Raw genomic sequence first — 19169 nt, forward strand, 5'->3', positions numbered from 1 at the left:
TTTGAGGAGCATATTATTTTTATTTTTTATCGAAATGGGTCTCAAAATTGTCTTAAATTTCAGCTTATACAGAAATTGAATTAAATTATATGTTTCTAAATCCTTATATGTAAGTATCGAAGTCGATTCAGCGATGTCGTCTTTTTTAGTAAAGTTAGTCTGTCCACCAGTATTTTTGTTAAAATAAATTTTCTGAAGACCCCAGATATCTTCGAAACCAAAATCTTTAATATTCTATTACTTGATTTCGAGAAGTTTCCTATTTATAATTAGCAAAATCGGGTCATAAATTATTTTTTTAGAAACTATAGCAGCTAATAAAACAAAATTTGTCATAAGACTTTTTCCATCCAGAGAATAACACGGTTGAAAATGATTAGAATCGGTGCATATTACCGAAAAATTGATTTATTGTTAATAATTTCCCCAAGATCGGTATTATGTACCACAAATTTTGTTTTAAATTAATTTATTGATTAAAAAAGAGAAGCCCCTTGCTCCTCCAGTTTGGCCCTATCGTATTTTCAACAGACATATGAAGAGTCTAATAAGAATCCAGATTATATACATATACATTTTTTTGATGGTGGATATTTTCTCCACATTGGGGGAAATGTGTATGAAGGAATAAACTAGATTATGGCAACCCTATAAAACAATCACAAAGTCGTGAAGTAATAAATAAAATAAAATGCAAAGGATTTAAAAAAAGCAGTCTCAGAATAATTTTTATATTTGTAGTGAGTGGAAGCAATCGCAGAAGTGAAGTGTTCGAAGTTGAATTGAATTCGTTTTGTTTTTAAATTGTGTGCAGTTGTTGTTTTTGTTGTTGTTCGTGGTTGGTTTCTCGATATTTATTCAGTTCATTGACACAAAATTCTGTATTTTGTTTTATTTTTGTTGTAGAGTATATTATTTCAATTGTTGTTGTAGTTGTTGTTTAATAATTATTTACTTAACTCGCACTGTTTGTTATCAAGTGCAAGTGGATTTTTAACACCATTTTATAGAAATTAGAATTTGTTAATAAAAAACACACAAACTAAAAATTTGAATAAAAAAAATAATAAAATTTATTAATATATATTTAACAGAATAAAAAAAAGTTATTCTACTTTTCATTGCTTTGACTGTCGGTTTAACAGCTGAAACAAATTTCAATTTATCCACCTCAATTCCTCCATCTAACATCATCTATCTACCTCTAATAAATTAAATTTAAGGTAAGTTGAATTATAATACAATTTAATCATTAGTTTGAATTTATTAAGTTAATTTTGTTTATTACTAATTTTCAATTAAAACTTTTTGAGAATTTTAATTGTTAACATTGTGTCATTATTCAAGTTCAAACAATTTTTCAATGTCAATGTATTGTTACAACTAATTTGTACATACTGCCTGCTGCTACTGAGTGTGAGTCCAATTGAATTGTGTACATACTTTTTCAGTTTCAACTTTTTTTATCTATTAAAATATTTACGATAATTAAGAGTTTCGTATAAATGGCAGTGCTAATTTTCTCTTTATTAATTCAGTCAGTTGTACTAATTCACTCTTTTTTCCAACATTAAGAGATTTTTCAACCGTGAGCATTGTTGCCACCCATTAATTGTTTTCCCTATCAACATTATTATGGTAATAAAAGATATCATTGTATTAAAAATTTAAATGCATCTGGAAAATTAATAATTTTAAGTTTTAAACAAAAGCCCATTGATATTGTACACAGTAGATATCTATTTGTTGAAATTACGGGCATTAGGTCTTTAAAAAATGGTAATAAATGTCGAAAAAGGATCGGTCATAAAAACCCATTTAAAATTTAGGACACATGTTTTGATGGTGGGTATATTAGTTTCTTTATAGCCGAATGTAATTCTTATTCATTTATTTTTTGAAACCGCTAATGTGAACTATTAAAATCATGTATTTAATTTTAATTTGACATTAAAAATACGGAACCACATTGTTTTATCAGATACGTATGATAATGTGGTTAAATTACATAATTTAAATTTAATTTTTTTAATAATTAACTATTATACAGTGGGGCAAATCAAATAAATAAAGTTGTAACCTAACCTTCATTCGGATTGTAAAGAATTAGCGCTGGCCTCAACTTTACTAACTTTAAAACACCTCTGCTCCGGCTGTATGAAATTTCGTTACGTTATCTCAGTCGATTTATTATCACTACCCAGCAAAAAAAGTGTGGAAAAAGATGTAGAATTTTCATCACAACTAGTAACCCGGAGTGCTTCAAATTCGGGTGTAAAACCTATGAATTTTACATTTGCGTGTCATTGGAGGGATGTTGTTCATTTTTGGCAACTTTGAACTACATCTAATCTTATTTTTAGAAGCAGTAAAAATCCGATATTTGGATGTCAAAAATAAAACACATTCTCTTAATGACACGTTTATGTAAATTTCACTACTCTTTCACCAAATCTTGATGTACTTCAAATATGTTATTTGTAATGACTTTTCCACATCTCTTTTCTCACTTTTAACTGGGGTTTCATTTGTAAGGAAATATTTGGTTTATAAAAGTGAAAAATATGTAATCGCATTTTAAGATGTGATTAAGATGTAGTTTGTAAAGTATGACATCAATTATTTTTTGCTGGGTATGATCTCATTCATTTAATGGACCCAATCGGTTCTATTTAGAAACTTTAGTTTATTATTAAGTAGATCTACTTCGTACAAAATCTTCGTGTGGTTATCTCGTAAAGACTTGGATAACAAAGACTCATAGAGTTTTAGTAGCTTACTAACGAGCTTACTCGCTATGGTAGGATATCCAATGAGCTTGTGGTGTACTTTTTATAGCGTCTCTAACCTTTCGAGCTTTAGTATCTTTATATACTCGCCAGTTTTTAAGGACCATAAGTAATAATACCCCAACAATCGATATGTAATGGCGTTGTAACAGTTCGACTTATAGGTTTTCCTGAGGAAATAACTTTCGGTTGAGTCTGTTGCTAAGAAGATAATCTTTGGCCGAGTAAGATTCGGTTCGTTTCTGAGCAAAGATCAAATTGTTGTGGGAACGTGTAATCCCATTTATAGAGTCTGGTTGTAGACCTCAAATATTTTAGATGTTGAGTATTTCCTTCCAGAGTGTTTACCATCCATGATAGTTTGCCAACTAACTAACCTAAGGTTATATATCTTATATCGTCTGTTAAGTTTTCGCTGGATTTATCGCCAGCTCTTAAATCGTTGCTCAGAGTTCGCCCATCGTTGATTGCACAATATCACTAATGGTGGATAAATGGGTATCGAAATAAAGTTCGATGCAAATAAAATTATTATGTACAGAAATCATATTCGATCAGGATTCAATCAATATTTTTTATTAATTTGCTTCGTATGTGCGAGTTTTTCTTAAAGATGGGGCTCCATTGTGGTCTCTAGAGTCCAACTTTGAAAAAGTTTTATAGATGTAGTATATTTCGTATATCGAATCGCACTTCTTTTATTAATCAAAATTTTTATTTTCAGTAAATCAATATGAGATTAGTTATTTTGGATACATCTGAGTCAGTTGGATTATGGGCTGCCAAATATGTTACCAAAAGAATAAACGACTACAAGCCAGGTCCGGACAGGTAACAATATCATATTATAAATTAAAAATTTATTCAATACTCATTTGACACAATCTTCTATTTAAGATATTTTGTTTTGGGTTTACCAACTGGTAGCACACCTTTAAGTATGTATAGAAATCTAATACAATTCCACAAAGAAGGAAAAGTATCCTTTGAATATGTGAAAACTTTTAATATGGATGAATATGTGGGTAGGTGTAATAAAATTATACATAGTCACGCCTAATTACTTTTGTAATTTAACTAATCTTTCTTTCTTTCACTCCCAGGCTTGCCACGTGATCATCCCGAAAGTTATCATTACTTTATGTGGCAAAACTTTTTCAAACACATCAACATCAATCCTGCCAATGTTCATATACTCGATGGCAATGCCAGTGATTTAGTGGCAGAATGTAATAAATTCGAAGACATGATTAAGGAAGCTGGAGGTGTAGAATTATTTATTGGCGGCATAGGTCCAGATGGTCATATTGCTTTCAATGAACCCGGTTCCTCTTTAGTGTCACGTACTCGTGTCAAGACACTGGCTCAAGATACTTTAGAAGCGAATGCTAGATTTTTCGATAATGACATAAGTAAAGTCCCTAATAAAGCATTGACCGTAGGTGTGGGTACTGTTATGGATTCAAAAGAAGTTATGATCCTTATAACGGGTGCTCATAAGGCGTTTGCTTTATATAAAGCCATCGAGGAGGGTATCAATCATATGTGGACTGTTAGTGCTTTCCAACAACATCCTAATACTCTAATGATTTGTGATGAAGATGCCACTTTAGAATTGCGTGTAAAGACTGTTAAATATTTTAAGGTAAGTTCTTAATTAAATTAGCGTTAATATTGTTGGTTAAACATGGTTTGGTCTATCTTGTATTTTTGTTCTATCTTTTTCTCCTATTTATAAAAATTTTGGTGTTGGGAATCTTTAATATGTAGTTAATTGAAATTTTCAATAATATTATGCTGATTTGATTCATTTTCTATTTCGTTGGGCTTTGGTTTGGAACATATAATGTATAATTGTTTCGGCGTCAATCCGATTTGGTTCAGTGTAAATGCACAAAAAGAATAAAACACAAAGAATTATTAGTTTTATAAAAGGAGAAGATTTGTCTTCCTTTATTTATTTATTACCTTAAGCATGTATGCACAACAAGAAGTGCTCTTTAAGGCTTCTATATGACGAGAAGTAAACAACTACTTATTTCTAAGTATGGAGGCTAACAAAGTTTAAATACAGTTAGCGGTTTACTCGTTGAATTAATAATAGTTTTCCATCAAAGATGTAAACTAAAGTAGTAAATCATAAGGATTTACACTTAGAGGAAAAATACCGCAAATAACCGATTTGTACTTAAACATTGCCGGCCCCCTTGCAACACTTAAGGTGTTGTAACTAAATAAATGACGAGTCATGAAGGACTCTCGTGGACTGTTTTTTTCCAAATTAAAATGAGCCATGATCAGACTCCAGTTTTTCCTACTTGGGTCATTATGGACCCGTTTGAGCCATGATGAGACTCTGGTTGAGCCATGATGAGACTCTGGTTGAGACATTAAGAGACTCTGGTTGAGCCATGATGAGACTCCGGTTGAATCACTAAGGACTCTTGCTGAATTAAAAATAATTTAGGAAAAGGTTAGTAAAGTAAATTGATATATATGTAGTGATCATTTAGGAATTCAAAACAACAAGTCTGCCATATAAAGCGATCAATAGTAAAATTACTTAAAAATTCTTCTTTCCATCTTTTACGATTCTATTAATACAGCGTTTGGGATAGACGTAAATCTCGAATTATCTATATTTAAATATTACCTCGTAAAAGGTTACAATAAGTGTTTGCACGTAGTGCCCTGTCGTAGACAAAATGAAAAAATAATGATTTACAAACATTTTAATTAGTAGCGGTTCTATTATAGATTGATAAACTAACTAGTTCCTACATCATTTGGGTTCATTACGATTCCATGTTGGAATGTAGCTATTTTTAGTTGGCCTATATCTTTCCTTCGTAGGAGATGAATTAATACTATTTACAGGACCGGTTAATATCCAACCAAATACGGTTTTTTGAGCCAATAATGATCCTAGTACTTTTTTCCTAATTCCGGGTAAAATAAGCTGGGGGTATACATCAGCTCCTAATAATAATTCCACGGGTCTGCTCCCGAAGGGATTCGAATCTGCCAAATGAAGATTTGGCAATTTGTCGGCATTAACCGAAACCGAAGGCAGATTTCCCGAAATGTTTGGCAAAACAGATGCCGAAGTGTTTAATAAAAATGATGAATCAGTACTAGAACCTATCACCAAATTACAAGTCTTCATCGAAATGGCCGAAAATTCCTCATTTACGCCAGAAAACTTCGCTGTTTCGGAAATGGTTGGAAGCTTTAAACTTTTTCTCAACTTTTCAGAAATGATAGTGCATTCTGAAGCAGGGTCAATTAATGCTCTAACTTGATACCTACAGCCATAGTGTATCAAGTCGACTGTTGCTGTACCCAAAAGAACAGAATGATTCCTACGAGTATGGAATACTTGTCGTTCAGTCATGGTGCCTGTCGTAGTAGGTCTTCCAGCTGTTGTACCTGACAAAGTGGGCAGATGGTCATTAGGAGTTGGATTAGTGGGTCGTAGAACCACACTAGAATTGTCATCTAATGAAGTAGGAGGTACATTGCTAGTCAGTGTACCCAAAGGAGTAGAATAATTTTGACTAGTATGGAATACTTGTCGTTCAACTATAGTGCCTGACGTAGTCGGTCTTTCTACCAATGCAGTTGACGTGTTAGTAGGTCGTTGGTCATTAGGAGTGTGATTGTATGGTCGTAAAACCAAAGAAGAGTTGTCGTCTAATGACTCAGGAAGAGCATTTCTAGAGTTTTGCGAAGCTGAAGAATTCCGATGTAGTGAAGTATGGTGCCGCTTATTACAAATAGAACAACGATGTTCACTTAAACAATCATTAACTTCATGTGAGTTAGCTAGACAATTTATGCAGCAATGAAATTTTTTAACCGTTCTAAATCTCTCAGGAATAGACATTCTATCAAACTGACGGCAAAAACGAAGTAAATGACCCGGTTTTTTACATAAAACACAAGCATTCGTAGGACTTGTATTCAAAACATGTGTCTTTTCCTTGCGTTCAATGCCTTCCTTAACAGTATTGGAACTCTTAAGATCGCGTATGCAATCTAACGTTTGGATTCTTTCGGTCAAAAACATGTCCAAATCTTTCCATAAAGATAAGGCAGTTTTGTCCTTAACACTTTGTTCCCATAGTGTCACTGTCTGAGAGGGCAGTCTTTGTATGCAAATAAAAACGATAATTGGATCCCAATTTTGAGTGGGAATCTCATATATCGACATAGCAGTTAAAAATCCATTAATTCCGCGCTGTAACCTTTTCAAAGAGGAACTAGTCTCTTCTGTTATTGTCTCTAAACCAAACAAACACTTTAACTGATTATTAACTAGCATTCGAGGATTTTCGTATGTATCTTTTAAACTTTTCCACGCTATATCAAACCCAGCGTTAGTCAACGGACATTTAGATACAATTTCTCTCGCTTCGTTATCTGTTCTTTTCACTAAATAACATAATCGTTCGATATGACTCAGCCGACTGTTATTAATATATAAAGCAGTGAAAAGATCCCTAAATGTAGGCCATGAGAGATAATCGCCGTTGAAGATGTCCGTATCACATGGCGGAAGAGGTAGATTATGACTAACATTATCAAAATTTGAATCATTGTTTGGATGATGGGAAACTTTAGGCTTAGTCTTTGCTTCCAATTCATCAATCTTAATTTTTATCGACTTTGAACATCGCGCATAAACATTAAGGGTACTCTGGAATTTACTTTCAGCCACTTGAATATCTTCTGGCTCAGCGTCTTCAGAAGATTCAAGATCGTCTAAACACTTATCGAAAGTAATTTTCACCTTTTCCCAACACATCTTCAATTCACTTTCCAAAACTTCGAAGTAGTACACGTGATGTTCTTCCTCGCGTATATTATTAAAGTTTGCCTCAAATTTTATAACGGCGTCTGAGGCACGAGTGAAACGTTCGAGGGCTGTCAAAGGCATTTTTCACAATTTTAAGATTGGATTTATTTTGGTAAAATACTATAAAAATAGGAAGCAGCTTTCAAAAATCACAAAAAATCGAAATTGTATTGTTACTTTCCAAACAAATTATTAAAAGTCAAATCGACCGACCGTAGGGTAACTAACAATAAATTAGTAAAAGGAGGAAGAAGAAGAATTTTATCTTTCACAACACAATTACTAATATTAAATTTGTGTGAACAAACCTTGCATTAAATGCAGTCACGAATTATTTTGATCACTATTTATTTCACTCAAAAATTAACACCAAAATAATTTTCTTTAAATAGTGAAAAGTTAATTTTTTATTAATTTGCCGAAAAACAAATGCAATTTTTAATTATCAATTATGGCTGTTGTCCAATGTAAACAAACGCAGCCTTGATTATAAAAGTACCGATCACTATCTGTCAACAGGTACTGTATAAAATATAATCGCGCAAGGATGTATTAAATAGGGATTAAAATTAATTCACAATAAATTATTATAAATTATTAATTCCCTTTTTTTGACAATAGACTTGTTGTTTTCTTTTGTTTATTCTTTATAAAACACACACACGTATATACATATGTATTTATCTATGTTTATGTACTTTTTCCTTTGACACAATCACTTTTATATCAATTTACTAACCTTTAAAAAAAAAGCAATCTTAAAAACTCTCCAAACAAAAGGGCACTTAAAATTCCTTGGCAAGGGGTCTTCCTTTCATATGCTGGAGGATGAACTTCTTCGTGTTTTATCCGCTTGATTAAGATCAAGATGTGTAGATTATCCTCGATTCGAAGCAACAATTTAATTAATCCGGTTCGAAGCGACCAATGTTTCGGCGTCAATCCGATTTGGTTCAGTGTAAATGCACAAAAAGAATAAAACACAAAGAATTATTAGTTTTATAAAAGGAGAAGATTTGTCTTCCTTTATTTATTTATTACCTTAAGCATGTATGCACAACAAGAAGTGCTCTTTAAGGCTTCTATATGACGAGAAGTAAACAACTACTTATTTCTAAGTATGGAGGCTAACAAAGTTTAAATACAGTTAGCGGTTTACTCGTTGAATTAATAATAGTTTTCCATCAAAGATGTAAACTAAAGTAGTAAATCATAAGGATTTACACTTAGAGGAAAAATACCGCAAATAACCGATTTGTACTTAAACAATAATAATACTGGTTTTTAAAACGAAACTACTTAATGCTTTCAATGGCCTTCATCTGTACACAAATATAAATCTGAATTTTTAAGGAATGGCGCAAATTCGGCACAGTTTCTCATACATTTCATTGCCAACCTAATATCCATAGAATATAGCAATCGAAAAATTCGATTTGAAATATTTATGTACAGGGTGGTCCAATAGCAAGTATTTCTTATAAATGAAATAAAACGAATTAAACTTTTTTGGTATATTATGACATTATTTTCATATCCCGTTAGTAAATTTTTCAAGACTTTTTTGATATTTTCTGGTTCTATACCATGAATGGCTCGGACGATATTAAGTAGTCTTATGGTTGGGGATCGTTTATATATCGTCACCTAAAACGCAAACGGCCCTATCTAACATTTTTAAAATTTTACAGGAGAAGCAAAGAACTATTTATATTAAAAAGTTTGTTTCTGTCAACGCGCAATTGATATATGTAATATTATTCAACAATAACATCCATTGCATAGAGGCGATATGCAAAATTTTTGGTCACAAATAAAGCTTTCATATTAAGATTGCGATTTGAATTTTGGGAATTTCGAAGAAAACTTTTTTTTAGTAAATTTCTTGGAATTAACCTTAATTCTTTCGTCGGCCTGTGTAATTATATTTTCATTGTTATTTAAGTTCTAGGACAGCTGAGGGAGATCTGGAACCTTGGCAAGACTCTTCGCAAACTATTTAACCGGGCACGGCGTAAAAAAGTCGCAGTATGGGATGAGTATCGTAGAAAACTTGGTGAATATAAGAAAATCGTTGGAAAAGTCAAATAAGACTCCAGAAAACTTTTCTGTGAACAGGTAGATAGTGATAAAAGATTCCTATTTCAACTCATGTCCAACCGGAATCTATGATAGATTACACGGGCAGTAGGCTGGAGGATATGAGGGAGACAATGAAACTCCTAATGGACTCTCTCTTCTATCCTTGTATATAGAGTACCATAGATGAACCGATATTGGAGGAAGGGGAGGCTAACATAGAAATGGTTATTACAAATGACACGTTTAAGAAGGCAATCAAGAGCTTTGCACTCTATGAATCTGCAGGGTCGAATGGCATTTTCCTGCCCCTTTTGCAGATGGAGGCGGGACTGGTTTCCGTACATCCGCCACAGATTTTCACTGTATGCTTGAAATTGACATATACCCCAATTAAATGGCAGGATGCATGGGTAATATTTATACCCAAACCAGGAATTTTATTGTAAAAGTTTATTTTCGAATGAATATAAATACAAAACATTTCTCAAATACAAAATTCAATACAAGGTTTTACAAAAAGGGTGTTAACTAAATCTTAACACAAATACATTATTAACATCAATACTTTCCCTTGTTAAGATAATTTGTTAACATTTGAAAGTCCCAAATTGCTTATTAAATATTTCAACCTTGTTGCTTGTAGTGGTTTCGTCATCAAATCAGCTAGTTGGTCTTCAGTTGATATTCTTGTAACACAAATTTCATTTTCGGATACCTTTTCGCGAATGAAAAAATGTTTCAACGCTATGTGTTTAGTGCGACGATGAAACTCTGGATTCTGAGCTAATCTTATTGCAGCGTTATTGTCCACTTGCAATACTGGAACGTCTTTGTATCCAATTAACTCGGAATAGAGTCTTTTTAACCATATAATTTCTTTAGTAGCTTCAGTAGCAGCAACGATTTCAGCTTCTGTTGTAGAAGTTGCTACTATCGGTTGTCTTTGACTCATCCATGAAATTACAGCACCAGCGTATTTTATTATTATTCCTGATGTCGATCTACCAGTCTTTAAGCAGCCTCCAAAGTCAGCATCACTGTAGCATTCGAACTTTAAGTTATTGTCAGCCGTATAAGTAATACCATATTCTTTTGTACCAGCAATATATCTAAATACTCTTTTTACTCTAACAATATTTTCTTTTGAAGGATTATCTAAAGTTCTAGACAAGTATCCAATACTGTATGCAAGATCTGGTCTTGTACCAAGCATTAAATACATAATTCCTCCCACTGCTTGTCGATAGGGAAATTTAGATAAGTCCTCAGCTTTCCCTGTTTCGGAATCTTCTACTATTTTGGTCATTGGAGTTGATACTGGTCTGCATTCATCAAAATTGAACCTCTCAAGTATTTTCTTAACATAAGCTGTTTGAGATATTCGTATTGCACCATTTTCTTTCTTTATCTCCAAACCCAAAAAATAATTAGCTTCTTTAGATGTAATTTTAAATTCAGCTCGTAACTCTTGTAATAAATTTTGAACTTCAATTTCGTCTGTTCCTGCAACCAAACCGTCATCTACATATAATACTAAAATAAGTTTCTTTCCATTTTTTATTCTTATGAATAGACACGGATCAGCTTCACAAACGTTAAATCCAATTTTTAATAAATATTTCACTAATCTCTTGTTCCAGCAACGAGGAGCTTGTTTTAAACCATATAAACTTCTTTTTAATTTACACACTCGTTTTGTACCATCGCTATAGCCCTCAGGTTGTTTCATAAATATTTCTTCTTCTAATTCTCCATAAAGAAAAGCTGTTGCGACATCAAATTGAAATAGATGCATATTATTACTAGCTGCTATACTCAATACTACACGTATTGTTGCTAATCTTTTTATAAAATCTTGGATTTCCATAACAAAATCATCATATTTAGGATTTGATATCAAAGTACGATCTCTTAATCGTTTTGATAATATTAAATCAGAATTGTCATCATAGTCAGCATCTCTCGTACGTTTTCCTCTCAATCTTCTATCAGGAATAACTTCTTGAACATCATCATCTGATATAACAATTTCATCTAAATCATCCTCTAAAGCATCATCATAAAGTTCTTCATCACTATGTTGTTCTTCTTCTATTAATTCTTCATTTTGTTGATCTTCATCTAATTCATGTTGATCTTCATCTAATTCATGTTGATCTTCATCTAATTCATGATCTTCATTGTCTTTATTATCTGCATTTTGACTTCTGTATTCTTCAAACTTAAACTTAACTTCATTATTTTCTTCAGTATCTAAATTTTTGTTGTTATCTTCTTTAGTATTTTGATCATCAGATACGCATGTTTTAATTTTCTCAATAAATTTGACATCTCTGGAAAGTATAACCTCTTGTTTCTCTTTGATGTAAACCCGATAACGCTCATCATCGTCATAACCAATGAGAAATCCTTTTGTAGCTTTAGCATCCATCTTCTTTCTCTTTTGTTTAGGTATATGAACATAACATTCGCATGATATGATTCTTAAATGATGCACTCTAGGTTTCTTTCCCATCCATAACTCATAAGGACTTTTATTTTCTACTGATGACTTGCCAGTTCTGTTTAGTACATATATTGATGTTCTTACTAATTCAGCCCATATAGCATCCGGAAACTTTGCTTCTGCATTGGAATATTTGAATGTACGAGCCATCTCAACAACTGTACGATTTTCTCTTTCACTAGCGCAATTCTGTTGTGGTGTATAGGGAGCTGCTAGTCTTTGCATGACACCATTCTTCTTTAGAATTGACTTTATTTCATGGTTGTCAAACTCACCACCATTGTCGCTTAATAATTCTTTTATATGATGACCACGATTATTTGCTAACATCAGAACTTCTTCTAAGCAGTCTTTAACTTCAGACTTTTGTTTTACAACAAATCCAAAACGATACTTCGTATACGAATCTTTAAAAATCACCAGGTACTTCTTTTTAGAAAACGACTCACTAAATGGTCCACAGACATCAGCTGTCACGAGTTCACCGGGACTAGTAGCTTTATTTCTATGACCAAACGGCAACCGATGAGCTTTTCCATATATACACGGCTCACAAACAGTTTTATCATCTTTAATACTAATTCCCATTTCTAATTTAAGCATCTTCTGTATGTGTCGTTTGTCTTGGTGACCCCATCTTTCATGATAAAGTTGAAGTAAATCGGAATCTTGAACTTCATTAACTTCTTCCATACCATACTGCTTTATCGCTTTTATATTAGCTTTATAAAGTGTACCACCTACTGATCTTGACCCACATAAAACTATTTCATCATCAACAAATAGTTTACAATTGGTTGCTGTCGATATAAATCTGCTATTTGGTTGTTTATCCTGAGCTGATAGCACTGAGAATAAATTCCTTGTGATATTAGGTACATACCAAACGTCTGTTAAACACAGCCTCTCTGTTTTGTTCTTGACTTTTGATTCAATTTCTATTGTACCTTTACCAATAGCTTGTAGAACTTCTTTACCTGCCGCTCTTATAAAATTTGGACTTGAAAATGACTTAAAATCCTTAAAATTGTCTTTACTATTAGTTATATGGCGTGTTGCTCCATTGTCAATCCACCAACATGTGGTATCGGCATCTTGCACCACATTTGCTTCCTCACAAAAAACAGGCAAACACTTTTGACTCACAGATTTGGCTTCATTTGCTTCTTTACTAGGCTTACCATCTGCTGCCCACTTGCGACAATCACGTACCCAATGTCCTTTCTTCTTACAGTAGTTGCAAACATCACTATTTTTCTTGTTAAATTTGTTAGAATTTTCAAATTTCTTAAATTTCGTTTTTGCTATTAGTGCTTCTTCAGTTGAGGTAGTATTGCCTTTTCCAAAGTTCCTTTGATACATAGTTATTTGCATACATAGCTCTTCAAATGTTTTCTCTTCATTTTTGCTTAACATCATCCAACTTGATTTGAACGTGTCGAATTTTGATGGTAGTATGTGCAAAACCTTACCCACTAGCAATAAATCTGGTAATTCGTTTAAATTCTTTCCTTTTAGTCCATTGTTGAATTCTAACCATAATCCTTTTAATTTGGCAATATGCATTGTGACATCTTGATTGTCATCCCAAACGAAAGAGAAAAATTCTGCACATACCTTGAACAATTGATCTTTTGCTGTTGCTTCGAAAAGATTTTTAAGAGCATCCCACACATCTGCAGCACTTTCTTTATCCATAACTTTTTGGTAAATTTCATCACTTATTGAACTACACAACACTGATTTTGCATAACTGTTGGCTTTTCTGTACAAACCGCTTTGTTCTTGATATAATTTCTTTTCTTCCGCTGTGGCTGTTGATTCTAGAGGAGTTGGCTTATGTAATTTCCTATCAATTACATCCAATGTTCCTTCATGGTAATCTAAAAGATCTCTTATCTTTCTTTTCCACATTGGCCATTCAGTTTCACCTTTAAGTATCTTGATGTTCTTGCTAAAATCCATATTTGATTTTGTATTTTCTTCTTGTCTTGAAAAAATTTTCTTTTATCTTGAAAAAATTTTCTTTTCTTGACTTAAAAAGAAATTTTTCACTTCAGAAAAATATTTTATTTTTTTTTTTTTAATTATTATTCAAGAGCTTCCTGGGCTCATAACCTTTTATTGTAAAAGTTTATTTTCGAATGAATATAAATACAAAACATTTCTCAAATACAAAATTCAATACAAGGTTTTACAAAAAGGGTGTTAACTAAATCTTAACACAAATACATTATTAACATCAATAAGGAAAACCTAGCTATGCGACACCTAAGGCTTATCGGTCGATAGAACGTCCTTCCTGCTTAAACCCTTGGGACAGATAGTCGATAGTATGGTTAAAATCAGTATACCAATGCCCTTAAATAAAAGTACCATGATTATGTAAAGGGATGATCGGTGGACCAGTTTTATGTGGACCGAGTGCTCTGTAACTGGATCAATTACATGCTAAGGAACAGATAGATAAGCTGCGAGGTCTACGAAATAAATATCAGGAAAAGCGTATTTCGCGGTACACCACAAGGAGGCATATTTTCCGCTTTACACTGGGCTCATCTGACCCAGAAAAAAAAGAACTTCTAAAGAAACGAAAAAGAAGTAGAATTTAGTCCATGAAAGTACTGAAAAAACCGTGAAGAAGTGATAATTTTAACACAGGCTTGTCATAGGACGGATGTACTTTTTATTTGATTAAAATTCACTACTCTTTATGCTCTTTTTTGGAAGTTATTCGGAAGTAAAATTGTATTATAATAGAATACAACTAATTGGACTTTATTAATATTAATAAGATAAACAAAAGCCAAAAATAAAATTTTTTATCTCACAAAAATGTAAGAGCAAAAAAATATCGTCAGCATTGAAAAAATATAATAAGAAGGTAAAAATTGACTAATTGCTACTTTTGAAGCTTTATTTTTGCTGGGTAAGAGACCTCAATGTTAACCCGGCGAAGGCGAAAATCTGTTTTTTTTCACAAGAAAGACAGAAATGTCTATGTAGTATACTGTATCCTGGGCAAGAAGATACCGATGACATACAGAGTTAAATACTTAGGTGTAATCCTCAAATGGAGACATACATGATAGTACTAACAAGGCACATCGTTGTTCGGCGATATCTAGAAAACCTATAGGCATGAAATGTGGTCTTAGTCCTACTATGACACATTGGCTTTATAAAAGTGTAATTAGACCAATTCTAGCATATGCTTCAATGCAGCGTACATGCTGCTTGTGTATAGGTAGGTTGATAGGAGGATGTATACTACATCTATTCCGAAGAAATACGCCTAGGCCACTATCGGCCTGTTGTGCGCTCCTTATCATGAAAAAAGGGAACTGAATGAATTATTTTTCAGTGTCCATAAACTCAGTTTCCTGAACGTAATTCCTAAGAATCTTCCAATCCGTGTTAGTCAGGTATGTTATTTCCGGAATAACATCACTTCCAAGATGCTTGGATCTAACTTCGACGAATGCCTGACAGTGGCAAAGAAAGTGCTCCACAGTTTCACTCCCTCTCCACATGCTCTACATACTAACTTCAGACTTGCTCATTTTGATGAGAATTTTCGTCTTGCTCTCATCAGGGTCACCCCATAGGATCTTCGTGGTACTACCCACTGTTTTATTATTCCAAGAGGCCTTATGGGATTCTCTCACCCATATTTTTAGTTCAGCTTTTGTTGCGTCGAATGGTTTCGCGTTTGTCAGGTTAACTGCCTCCAGCTCCCTACCCTTTAAAGCTATTACATTCGCTACTCCCGGCTACTCCCGAGTGGGTTGGTACCCATATGATGTGAACCTTACCTCTCGGAGATATTCAGTTAAAGCTTTCTTAATATCCAATACGGTCTTAGATTTAGTTCTATCGCCTGATATCGCCCTAATTGCCTTCTGGATATCGGTAAATATATATTTATATTTATTCTAATCCAATTTACGCATTCCGTTATTGCTCATGCTTGTGTATAAGTGGTGCCATTAGTACATTAGTACTACGTCAACCAGGGCTCTGGAAACGTTGCTAGGTATTCCACCCACTGAAACATATTTAAGATATGAGGTGGCACTTACAGCCGAACGGCTCATAACTTAAGGCGAACTGGCCATAAGCGGTTATAGGACACGTCATGATGATTACAGATAAAAGGTCTTGATCAAGCGGAACATTTGGAATACGTTGCTACATGGGGGGACAAAGGGGCCTGGCGACACAGACGTATACTGTATACCTAATCACAAACAAAGTTCCAGGTAGAAGTTCTAGCAATAACGGAATACATAAATGGGATTAACTTAAGTAAATACGAAAGGGCGAATGTATTAGCGTTAAAGCGAATCGAACCACGTATTTTTCAGCGTGTTTTTTTTACTAACAAACATTTTTCTTCCATGAAAAGAAGCACACAAATTGCCTTCGGATTTATATAGCCTAACCTATTTAAAGTTATAGAAATGCATTCTTTGACCCGGTGCTAAAAAAGTAGAATATTCTGTATAAGTAGATATTTTGGAAATGTACAATTATATAAACCTAAGCATTTCTTAAAATTTCGGTCATGCTTTGAACTTATACTACAATCAAAAGCTAAACCGTTATCTGTATATACTTTTTATATAACTAACTTCTCTGTAGAGCAATATTAATTCTAATTATTTAACATTTCTATAAATGTCTATTTAGTATTCATAAATTTGCTTCGTATTACATGTGTAATTTAGCAATTGCATTTAAAAATATTTGAAAAACAAAGTTAAATAAAATTATTTTATTTTATTAAAATTTAGGGCATTCAAAGAGACCTCTACACAGCTGAATATGGAGAAAATAACTGAATAAATACAAGTTGTTACCTACCATCACACATAAATATATACATTATATTTCGTTAGTATGTAATGTAAAGAAGACGGATTATAACCATTTAACAGTTATTATTAATTTTGTTTTGATTGTTTTAATTGTTAACTGGTTATAATAGTAAATCCAATTTTAGATTATGAAATTATTATATTTTTCGTGCTAAATAAGCAATTTATAAACTTTTATGTAAAATTTATTTTTAAATTTATATTTTCTTTCATTTACAGTGCCTAATGGATGTTCATATGAAACTTATTGAAGGAATGTAACCTTTAACTTTTATATAAAATTTTATATTAATAATTATAACCCAAGAATGGAAACCGCAACTGATTAGAACTTCAGTAACTGTTTCGATATTAATTAATTATTATTTCAGTAGCGTTATAGACCTGTATATACCGGTTTTATAATAAAATGTTACCTTTAATATCGATCTTTTACTACAGTATCAATATCGGTTCCAACTCCTACTAATAATTTCCAAAAAAAAGACCGTTTTATTTTTTCTAAAGCCACTTTTATATTTTTATTATTAATTATTATATACCATTACTCATACACATACATACACAGTTATTACATAAAATACATAAATTTTTTAAAAAATATTTTTGTAAAATTTCCTAATAAAAAATATATTGATATATTTTTATAGAAAAAAAAAAAAGAAATAAATGTTAAAAACTAAAATTGAATTATTATTTACAAAATATATACAATTTAAGTACCCTATATAGAGAGTCCAGATCACAATTTTAAAGTAAATACGATTTCATATTGTTTTATATGCTTTAAACATATAAACAATATGAAGAGGTCTTTTCACAAAGGTTTCCATAATGTTTTATATTTAAATTTCTGCGTTTAAACATAAACATTACGTTCATCGGGTTGGGCCAACCATCAAACCCATTAAGGTATTCATGTATAGAATGGAACGTATAGATGCTTCTAATATTTTATTATTGGCATGTAGACGTTGACGATATTGTTGATCGAGCAGAACTTCTTCGAGTTTTTTAGCTCTTCGACTAAGACGACAGGCTTCGGTATTACGTTCACGTTTAAATTGTTCCTCGGCTGAACGTTCTCGCTGGGGATGATGTCTTGCCATATTGCCATGATAACGACAGACTTTGCTAATGACTTGTTGTGAAACTTGGAATACACCCTCACTGGTATTGAAATGCAATGGATTGCCTCTCAATATCACTCTCCTCATCATGATCATCCATGTACTTACGTTTGAGGTTCTGACGTAAGCCAGTTTCCACATAGCGCCTAGCTTGATCCAGATAATTACGTGGTATTTTCTTAATGCCCAACTCATGGCGCGAAGCTTTAAAGTGACAACTGTCGGTGAAATTTGAATCGTTATATTTAGGATTTTGACATTTACGTTGTCTCAGTTTGGGTTCTCGGAATAGACGGCGTTTAACTCTTTGCACTGCTGCCTGATAAGGAGTAATTCTTGAAGGTCTCATTAAATAATTCAATTTACTCCAGATGACCACTTTGTTGTACTCAACAGGCATTGAAATCATGGGCATATCATTGCCATTCATTATATGTATCTGCCGTATGCACTCGCTGAGGAAAGATCTCTTCGTAGGACTTTTATAATTGGCCTCAGGGCGGCTAAAAGCATTGACATAACCATGGGGATCTTTATTGTTAACAGAATCTTTACGTAAAATATACATTTCTTCCATCTCTTAGAAAGCAAAAGAATAAAATTATCGATACTACGTCTTTACGTTACGAAAACTAATCGTAAAATGCTACTCATTTGCAATTTCTACGATCTTTTTATACGTTAGAGACAAAATGTGTGTGTGTGTGTACATTGGCTTTGTCAAAGCAGGTAGTTTATCTACCTTTAACAAAGTTTAATAATGTTCTTATTATCCTTTTATAACTGTCCTTTAGTTGGAAAGTCCTGTTATTTCTTCGAATTAATTTAAATTACCTGAGATGTGCACATTTAGTGTTGAACAAATCATAAGCACTAGTAATAGCGATTTGTTAAAAGTAAGATTTATTATTAAACGTAGTAGCA

At 32.7% G+C, this 19169-nt stretch overlaps 3 protein-coding genes across 6 annotated transcripts; 1 reads left to right on the forward strand and 2 right to left on the reverse strand.

Moving 5' to 3' along the window:
- The first annotated feature begins 711 nt into the window (after positions 1 to 711).
- On the forward strand, positions 712 to 17600 carry LOC119607656 (glucosamine-6-phosphate isomerase). Of its 4 annotated transcripts, none has more exons than XR_005231748.1 (7): positions 712 to 838; positions 1095 to 1223; positions 3514 to 3620; positions 3687 to 3814; positions 3893 to 4434; positions 17032 to 17144; positions 17335 to 17600. XR_005231748.1 is itself a non-coding variant. In XM_037961659.1 (6 exons), the coding sequence occupies exons 3-6, from the start codon at positions 3523 to 3525 to the stop codon at positions 17374 to 17376; spliced, it is 810 nt and encodes a 269-aa protein (XP_037817587.1). In that variant the 5' UTR covers positions 712 to 838; positions 1095 to 1223; positions 3514 to 3522; the 3' UTR covers positions 17377 to 17600. The 4 variants fall into 4 exon arrangements, 1 of the variants encoding a protein (XP_037817587.1); XR_005231749.1 differs by having other exon boundaries at positions 17032 to 17139; XR_005231747.1 differs by having other exon boundaries at positions 17032 to 17135.
- Positions 4757 to 8227, reverse strand: LOC119607657. Its single transcript, XM_037961660.1, has 2 exons — positions 7956 to 8227; positions 4757 to 5236 (listed from the first exon to the last, which is right to left on the reverse strand). The coding sequence occupies exons 1-2, from the start codon at positions 7960 to 7962 to the stop codon at positions 4914 to 4916; spliced, it is 330 nt and encodes a 109-aa protein (XP_037817588.1). The 5' UTR covers positions 7963 to 8227; the 3' UTR covers positions 4757 to 4913.
- A 374-nt stretch (positions 17601 to 17974) lies between the features above and the next one.
- Positions 17975 to 18813, reverse strand: LOC119607661. Its single transcript, XM_037961715.1, is given in 3 exon segments — positions 17975 to 17999; positions 18001 to 18303; positions 18305 to 18813. Coding segments are annotated over 3 exon segments (837 nt in total).
- Between the last annotated feature and the right edge of the window lie 356 nt (positions 18814 to 19169).

The sequence above is a fragment of the Lucilia sericata genome, unplaced genomic scaffold (assembly GCF_015586225.1).
Source record: "Lucilia sericata isolate MDLA Ls3-8-SP2 unplaced genomic scaffold, ASM1558622v1 Contig000725F_arrow, whole genome shotgun sequence".
Lineage (NCBI taxonomy): Eukaryota > Metazoa > Arthropoda > Insecta > Diptera > Calliphoridae > Lucilia > Lucilia sericata.